The sequence below is a fragment of the Melospiza georgiana genome, chromosome 5, assembly GCF_028018845.1.
Source record: "Melospiza georgiana isolate bMelGeo1 chromosome 5, bMelGeo1.pri, whole genome shotgun sequence".
Taxonomy (NCBI): Eukaryota; Metazoa; Chordata; class Aves; order Passeriformes; family Passerellidae; genus Melospiza; species Melospiza georgiana.
Window position 1 is genome coordinate 28,934,674 of NC_080434.1, and position 8,892 is coordinate 28,943,565.

The 8,892-nt window shown below is 46.1% G+C and overlaps 1 protein-coding gene across 1 annotated transcript; it reads left to right on the forward strand.

The window, feature by feature from the left end:
- Nucleotides 1-788: 788 nt before the first annotated feature.
- REELD1 (reeler domain containing 1) lies at nucleotides 789-8,203 on the forward strand. Its single transcript, XM_058025153.1, has 6 exons — nucleotides 789-1,008; nucleotides 1,785-2,007; nucleotides 3,641-3,792; nucleotides 4,660-4,873; nucleotides 5,535-5,592; nucleotides 7,610-8,203. The coding sequence occupies exons 1-6, from the start codon at nucleotides 789-791 to the stop codon at nucleotides 8,201-8,203; spliced, it is 1,461 nt and encodes a 486-aa protein (XP_057881136.1).
- The last annotated feature ends 689 nt before the right edge of the window (nucleotides 8,204-8,892 follow it).

Sequence of the window (8,892 nt, forward strand, 5' to 3'; positions counted from 1 at the left end):
TGTTAGTCGGCTGGCAAGTTTCAGAAGTGCTTGAGAGGGAGGTGTAAACTAGACCTCCTCAGCCTCTGCTGCCTCTGATTTATTTGCATTTACTCATTGACTAAGTGTAATGACATCTAAGGCAGGCATGTTGAAAAGAAGCTGGTAGAAAGTGCTACATTAAAATCAGAAGCACCTGCTTTGTGATATCCATTACAATAAATGCCACACACTTGTCCTTCATCTTCACTTTGAAAAGTGCATTTTGAAAAAGCAGAATAGCACAATACTCCGTTCAGTCTGGGAATGTGTTTTGTGCTGTCACTGCAGGGATGAGGCTCTGTGATGGCAGGCAGGGACAGGCTCTGCCCTGGGCACCAGCCCCATATGTGATGGGGCCTGCAGCAGCTCTGCAGGTCCAAAGGGCAGATGTTTCCCCTATTGATCAGGCTGGGATTTGGGCTGGGAGTGGTGGAGGGTGCTGAGTGTGGCTGTACAGAGCCTGCTCCTCCTCCTCCTCAAACCCACAAGACTTTTTAGAGGAAATCTTTTCTGGCTGCACCCTCCATGGGCACCTTCACAAGAAATCCATCCTCTTGTGGTGGGCTCTTCCCTCTCCCAGCCTGAACAGTTCACTTCAGAATGTAAATGCTGTGGATTCTCAAAGTGGCTCCAGGTGCCACAGAGACCACTTATTCCCTTTTGTTTAAAGCCAGCAGGGAGGGCGGCTCTGGAGATCAGATAAATCAATGGCACCATTTGGGAAGCCACTGCTTTGAAGTGAACTCCAGGTTGTTCTCTGCTGTAGGATGGAGGATGGTGGGAGAGCCCACAGTGCCATTGTTGGCTGGGCCTGCACGACCCTGTGCTTGGTGTCCTGCGTGGCCGCCTTCTCGCAGGGTGCCAGCCGTTCTGCCTGCAGCGACATGATGCCCAGGCACCTGAGGGTGCAGCTGCACAGCTCCAACAGCAACTACGTCACTGTCCACACCAACATGTCCTTCTTCTTCCCGGGAGACAAGGTGCCAGGTAAGGAACAGCTTCTCACTCCTGCATCTGGAAAATGCACGGTAACTTATCTCAAGCCATGCAATTAATCTCTGTGAGGTCTGGGCAGGGGGATAACTGCTTTGAGTGAGCTACAACACCTCTCTTGCCATGAGGACATATTTACAGAGGGATTCTGTTTGCAGCACGGGTGCTTTGGGTGGGATTCATTTATCTCAGCTGTGTCTCAGCCATACCAAACAGACCTACATGCAGTGGTCCATGTGGGTAAAGTCACCTTTCCAGCCCCTCTGCACCACTCAAAGGGGTCTGGGTGACTCACCTGACTCTTGGGCATGGTTGGCAGCATTCCTCATCCCTGGCATTGCTGCTCCTCAGGCAGATGCAGACAGAGCTGAGGCACCATTCCCCAGCTTGGCCACTTGCCCGTTCATCCCTGTGCAAAACAAAACCCCTTTGAGAGCAGAACACAAGCTTTTGCTCACATACAGAGCGGTGTCCAAACCTTCTGTAAAAATGGCTGCATGCTGCCTGGTCCAATGGGGTTAACAGCTTATCATCAGGGAGGGATAGGGGGGAAGTCTCAGGCAAATCCCGTGTGCAATTACACATTGGAAAACCAAAGGTAAAAGTCTGGCCTTCTGTATCTAGTATGTCCATGAAGACTGTGAGGACAAAGACAGTAAGGTGTTTTCAGCAGTGCTGCCCAAGGTTTTTTCTGGGAATTCCATTGCAGGCACTTCACTACATAACAGCAAGACAAATCCCTTTGTGTCCCGTGTTTTGTCTTCCAAAAGTGACAGTAAGAAGCACCCGGGATTACATGGGCTTTATGCTGCAAGCTCGCAGAGTGTCCAACAACGAAATCGCTGGCACGTTCATCTTCCTGCCTCCTGGTTCCAAGCTGCTGAATTGTTTTGAAGATGGTGACACTGTCACACACTCGGACAAGTCACTGAAGAGAAACCTGTCCTTCGTATGGAAAGCACCAGACCAACCCATTGGAGACATCAAGTTTTTGTAAGGACATCCTGGTTCCTAATCAGAATTTGTGTTTAGTTACAGGCTGTCCAACACAGTGGTTTATGTATCTTGAATCCAATATAGCTAAATACTTACCAAATGCTGCTACAGTATCCTAGCTGGTACATAAATCACCATTAATATCTGCTGCATAGTGCTGCCTTTTATTTACATGGTCACTGTTTTCTCAGAATAGATACAGTGGAAAATGACAGCTTAAGCATTTTAGGAAACAGAAATGTTAAGGCATAAAGAGAGAACTGTGACCCTGTTGCCTGTCTTTGTAAATAATACAGCCCATAGGACTTCTCTGCGTAAAGGATAATCTTGTATATCACTTCTTAAGAAAAAAACAAAACAAAAAAGATCAAAAAAAAAAAGAGAAAAAAAGACATAGTTTTAAAAAAAGTTAAATGTAAACAGAGTTACTCACAATAGAAAGAGAGTGAGCACTGTGTCAAAACTTGACATCTCTGTTTTGCACCAAAGTCCCAAACTGTCCAAGTGGCTTGGTTCTGATTTGGAATGAAATTAAACATCTTCTAACTGACTGCCTTAGAGGAAGCACAGTGGCTTCTCATTTCAAAAGATATTAAATTGTTATATTTCAACTTTACAAAATCACTTAGAAACTGCTTGGCCAGATCCTTGGCTGCTTCCCAAAACCTAAGTGTCCTGTTGAATGTTGTGGCTTGATCATCTCATTGTGATTCAAGAAAAAAATCATTGAAACAGAAATATTGCTGCTTGGAATTCCAAATTTTGGCCATTGCTTTATATCAGAAAATACTATTACAGTTTAAAGAAATACTATTAAACTCACAAAAACCCCAAATAAACCCCAAAAAAATCCCAACAAGACTTAGTCCTAGATACCCACTCTGATATTTCTTTCAAGTCTGGCCTTTTATGCTCCGGGCTGATATGTGATAGACTCTTCCTTTTTATTCTGTCACAGCATCAGGAAAAATGTTTTTTTTAGGCTTAAAAACGCTTTCTAAGTGTCATCTGGCACAGAAAAACCCAGGTTGGTTTCCCCTTAGATAATTCTCAGAAGCAGCTGAGCAATCTGAGCTGAAATTCTCCCAAAATTTCCAGCTTAAATAAGGCTCTTGGGGTGCAGTTAAAGGTTGGCCAACACAGTTTTGGCACCTGACAAAAAGCAGAGGATTAGGCAGGCTCAAATATCAGAGGGCTGAGAAGAGAGACTTTTTCTACCCCTTACCTATTCTGCTGTTTGTACAAGTTACATTGGCTTGTTTTAATTAATAAATACCACCGTTGTTTCCTTGCCTACAGAAGATTGTAAGCAGGGCTAGTCCCAGTTTTACAAATGTACTTCTATCAACATGATGAATGTAATACAGCTTTTGAAATTTTTTTAGGTTCCCACACATTTTTTGGCTGAACTTAATTATTTATTGAGTGGTGATTCTTCACCCCAAATCTTTCTTTTTTCCTGGTACCTTTTATTTGTAATAGAAAACATACGACAGGCTAATCCTTTAAAATACTTTTGCATTGTTTCTCTCTTCAGAGTAAAGCAGTCTTTGTGATTAGCTAAGAAACAGTCAGATGTTTTATTAATGCTATAGAGCCAGTAAATTCTTGCCTGATTATGTTTTAACAGCATCTCCATAGTCCAGTCATACTTTGTTTACTGGGCAAAGATTGAATCTGCTGTTGTGGCTCAGGGAGGGCAAAACAAGACTCTTGCTGACAAGAAGCCTGAGGCTGCAGCCCCCATGCCCCTGCAGGGACCAGCTGACCCTCACCCCACAGGTATGGCGAGCAAACCTTGTTCTTTCTTACCAACACCCCCTGCAGAGTAGTTTTACAGCTTAGTCTGGCCAAGGGTCCAACAAAAGTGGCCCAAACAAGCTGGGGGGACCCATTTAACTCCTGTCAAGGAGATCAGTGATGGCCATAGTGAACTCCTTAAAGTGAAGGTGGGGGTCAGTATTTGAGGTGTGGGCCAGTATTTGAGGTGCCAGTTCCAAGGAGGGCATCAGGAAGCTAAATAGGGTTGCTAGATCTTATGATTTCAATGCAAATCTTAAAATACTTTACCTAAAATCTCAGCTCTTGAAGAGAAGGAAGTCCAATTAGCAATGTTGCCCAACCAGAGGAACATATTTGTCTCTAAATGTCATTATTGCCCTCCAGGTATATATTTGCCTGTATTTATGCAGCCTCTGGTCAGTAAGATGCTCCAAGAATTTATTTATACCTAAATCAGACGTATTTCTCAGCAGGAGGAGAAATACGTTTGATTTAGGTATAAGTAAATGCTTGGCATGGCACCAAGGCTGAGTTTTAATTATTTTTTTACTTGACTGTAAAAAAAATTGGCCACTAATTATTATTTTACTTGACCAGTGCATAGGGAGCGAGCTTTGCTGCTTTAATTTCCATGTGTGTTCCCTCTTCAAAATAAGTGACATGAAAATAAAAGAGTCACTGTTACAAACCTTCCTGGCAAACCTTGGCACTGAGTGGGATTTGAAATCAACAAACCGAAGACAATAGACTTCTGCTCCTCTCCCTGATTTTTGTTTTGTCTCCCTGCTGGCCAAGGTCCCATCTCTCCTGCAGCTGCCACTGGCTCCCTGCTGCCTGCCAGCCCCACTGCCATGGTGGTAACCCCAGCACCAGAGCCGGGTTTTGGTGTGGGGTCGGAGACTCATCCCATTGCCGAGCCAAAGCAGCCGGGCCGGACTTTGCGGGCTGTGCCCGGCAGGAGTATCCGGTCCGGAGGCCAGGGGCTGGAGCCGTCCCTTCCCACCCAAGATGTTGGAATGGTGGATGCCTTGCAAGGTTCCCTCTCCCAGGACAATGCCTCCAGCTACAGCACCTCCAATGGGTAAATCTACGTGGTGGGAAAAGTTGTTTCTCCAGTCCTTGTGGGAAGGAAAATAGTAATAGCCTCCCTGCAGATGAACAAGAGAAATGTAGGAAGGTGCCTGCGTGTAGGAAGGTGTCTGGGGGAGGTGAGAGGGTGTTTGTTTGCTGAGATTTTGAGAAATAATCCTTTGGATATTGCACATGACAGGCAGTAACAGGGAGAAAATCCCAAACCCCTAAGAACCCAACGCTGTGTTGCTCAGCACAGCGGGGGGCTGGCCAGGAGGTGGAAGGATGTGATAAAACCTATCGACTGCTGTAACATTTTTCTGAAAGTGCATACAACTCTTCAGTGAAACACTGAACTTAGCAGACCTATTTCTCCATCTGCAGGGAAAAGGAAAAAAAAAAGGATACAAAGAAAGTATGAAATTTGGGCTGGAGGATGCCTGCTCAGAAATTTTAGAAGGTTTGGGCTGCATGAGCTTTCATGCAACATTTCATACTGTGGGTGAAAATGATGGGGATAGGAATCAATGATCAGGCATAATTCAAAATGCAGGTTGTATGATCCACATTGACTGCATGCATCCAAAACTGCTCTAAGGAGCAGCACTTCTTGGTGGTGTGAGCCACAGGTGTCACTTGCTAACCCTGCCTTTGCTCTGTCCATATTTCAGAAGCATTGCCAGTCCTGCCACCCTACACTTGTGTTTGATGTGTACAGGCAACAGGAAGGTAAGCACCAGGGCTGGGGAGGACACCCTAGCAGCCCATGTATGTGACATAAGCGGCTAAAACTACACTGAGACTGTTGAAAGTTTTAGATTTTTTTCCCTTAACTGGAAATTGAGGTTTATGTTTCTTTCTAGTTTGTTTTTTTGGTTTTTTTTTCTTTCTTTTGAGCCCACTGGCTGGGTTTTGAAGAGACCCACTGTAAAAACAGTTGCTTTCCCTTGTGTAGATGTGACTATAGGCTGCTGGAAATGTGTGTGCTTAGACATACAGGACACAGAGTTAACAGGCTAAGTCAACTATGCAGGTAATGGAGAGAAGAAAAATACAAGAAGAAGAAAGAATAGACCTGGTGTCCAAAATGCTAAAGGAGAAAGAGAAATAATCTTACAGAAAATAAAAGAGAGAGGGGATGTACAACACAGAATGAGCCAGAAATATTTAGGAAGGAGCAGAGGACAGAGAACAAGTAAAGGAGAGATGTGTACCATAAGCACCTGGCATAGCCATGGAGAGAAGTGGAGAACTGGCAGTAGAGGGAAACCAAAAAGAAGGATGAGCTATTGCACAAGGTAAGCTCAGAAGAGCATAATGAAAGAAAAACACTGAGAAATTAGGTAAGAATGGGGAGGAGTATGAAAAGAAAGGAGAAATGAGTTGAGACAGGGCAAGGACTTAAGAGGCAGTTCCATTTTCTGTCCCAAAGTCCAAGTCTGGCAGCATATCCTTACAGTATGGCGTTTGCGTTTTAAGGGCAAGTGGTCCATACACGTGCAGTCCTAACTTTGCCAGCCTGCTACTTTATAGTTTGCAGTCCAGCCACTGGAAATCTTCTATTTCCTACTGTATTTTACTAGCACCTTCAGAAACCATCCCTTCCACAAAGGATGCTCTGACCCTCCACTACTTTGCTTCACAGCTTGCCGGGGCTCCTACCTCAGCTTTGTGCTCCCGTCACACTGCCTTCCCAGGAAGCTTTAGAAATCACTAATGATGGTAGAGGGTGGTGAGAGTTTCTCTGCTGTAATTAATGGATGTGTGAAAAAGCCTGCTGGGCTGGACAGGCTGGAGAGGTGCCAGCTACTGAGGGCCAGATCCAAATCTCAGTGGAGCCAAATTAAAAACTCCAGTACATTTTGCAGATTTTGGATGGGGGCTCAGGTGCATAGTGGGAATGGAAAAATTCATTGGGGGCCTCCTAAATTGCATGCTTGTTCCCCAGTTAGTCTTGGATGATACCTGCAGCAAATTCTGAGTTGCAGAACTGGCGTGGAGCAGCTGGCATTTTGTAACAGTTAAAATAAGGTGCATGGAATCAGACAGTGCCCAGGCCCAGGCAGGATCCAACATTCCCACTAAAATGGGTGGTTAAGCAACACAGAGGAGCATAAGATTTCAGACTGGCTGTGTAAACTGAGAAAGCAAGACAGGCTTTGGGGAGAATTTATAGGTTGTATGTGCATGCCCCAGAACTGCTGATGGCAAAGGCCATCCCAAGTCTCCCATGTCCATCCACTCCATAGCCTCAGAAGGGGAATACTGAATCCCAGTGGGTCCATGTGAGCCTACACATGCAGCTTGGCTGGGAAAATCACACCTGCCCTTTCAGCATGACCCTGGTGCCACTCAAGGTGGGAATTGTTTATTAAGTGATATTCTTTTGTGATAATGATGCCTGTGAAAAATACCATCACCACAACAGGAACTGCAGACGTTTAGTTAGACAAAGCAGTGACCTTCCTCTCCAATTTGCCCCTCCAACCCACATTGCCTTTGCCCCTGGGACCAACTTGGGTGCCTAGTTCCTCCCATGGTAACTCCGGTATGGAGGGTTGCATCTGCTTCATTTTCTAAAAGCTACTGAGTAAACAGGGAACAGAGAAGAGGTAATCTAAAGCCAGGGGGACACAAGGGCATCAGAAACAGAGTTGAAGTGTTCCATGAGGTAGGCAGTGAGAACTTAATCAGCCCCCTTTTCTCTTCCCTCACTGCATGCTTTGGCATGTTTTTGCTTTCAAAGGGCAGCACTGAGAGTGGGACCACCTTGAAAGCCTCCCTACGTGTGACAGCGTCTCCCTCTGCCCGGCATGTACGCACGCACCTGGGCAGCATTGCTGCAACCACAGCCTGGCCTGGTGATGCCAGCACTGCTGGCAATTTGTCCTCGGCCTCAAGGCAAATGGCAGGAAGAGAGTTGGCACCGCAGCCAGAGAGGGCAGGCACCAGGGCCGAGGAGGACAAGGATGAGCAGGAGGCAGCTGGGAATACCCTGCCATGGGTGACCAGGCCTGCTCCCGAATCTGCTGTTCCTGGAATAGGGGAAGGCCCTGGCAGAGGAAGCCGACTCCTTGCAGCCCAGCTTGGCCTCCTGCTGCTCTGCACGGCCGCGCTGGGGCTGGCGCTGGCGGCTGCCGTGCGCTGTGTGTGTGCCCAGCAGTGCCACAAGCGCGCCGAGGTGACCTTCAGCGAGCCCGAGCCCGACGTCATCACCGTCACGGAACACGGGGCCGTGATGCGCTTCCGAAGGACGCGGGACAACGGCCTCGTGCTGCTGCCAGCCCCGTGCAACTGGGTCAGCCCCTCGAGCAGCACGAGCAGGACCGTGCTGCTTTAGTCCCTCTTTGTGCTGCCATGCAGGCAAACAAACCCAAAGCAGCCAGGTCAGACAGAGGTGTTAGGCAAAAGTATCTAAACTACAGCTGCTGGGGAAATTGAAGCTGATAGATTGCTCACTGTGTTACACTTACTGCAATTAATATTGTATATCTGCTCATTAGCTGTCACTGTGGCAGTGACATACACTTCTACTGTTGCCTTAAGGGTGTAGCCAAAAATAGAAATTCTTTCTCTGCACTGTGGTATTGACTCCTGTTTAATCTCAGAAAAAAGTTTCTAGTGTTGTATTTCTTTCTAGGAACTACAAACCCAACCATTCTCATTTAAGAGCTTACAGGTTTGACTCCGTGCACTTGGTATCCCTCAGATGACAAATATTTGCCAGAAGATTTCAAGTTGCAATTTGAAAATAAAAAGCAATAAGTCATTAGTGGAGAACATTGATCCCAAGAACGCTGAATTGATCCATGGAGTGAAACACAGGATGGCAGACACCAGCTTTTGGGGAAGAAACATGCCTCCTCATCAGGTGCAAATGGAAGAAAATCTTTCCTGTCCATTTGCACCTGATGAAGAAGCTTGTTGAAGCCTGACAGCCAACATTTATTTAGTCTTTTACTTTGAGTCAGCTCAGTGATACTGTGCAGAAACACAGACTGAGAATACCCTTCCCAGGTCATTTTGGAG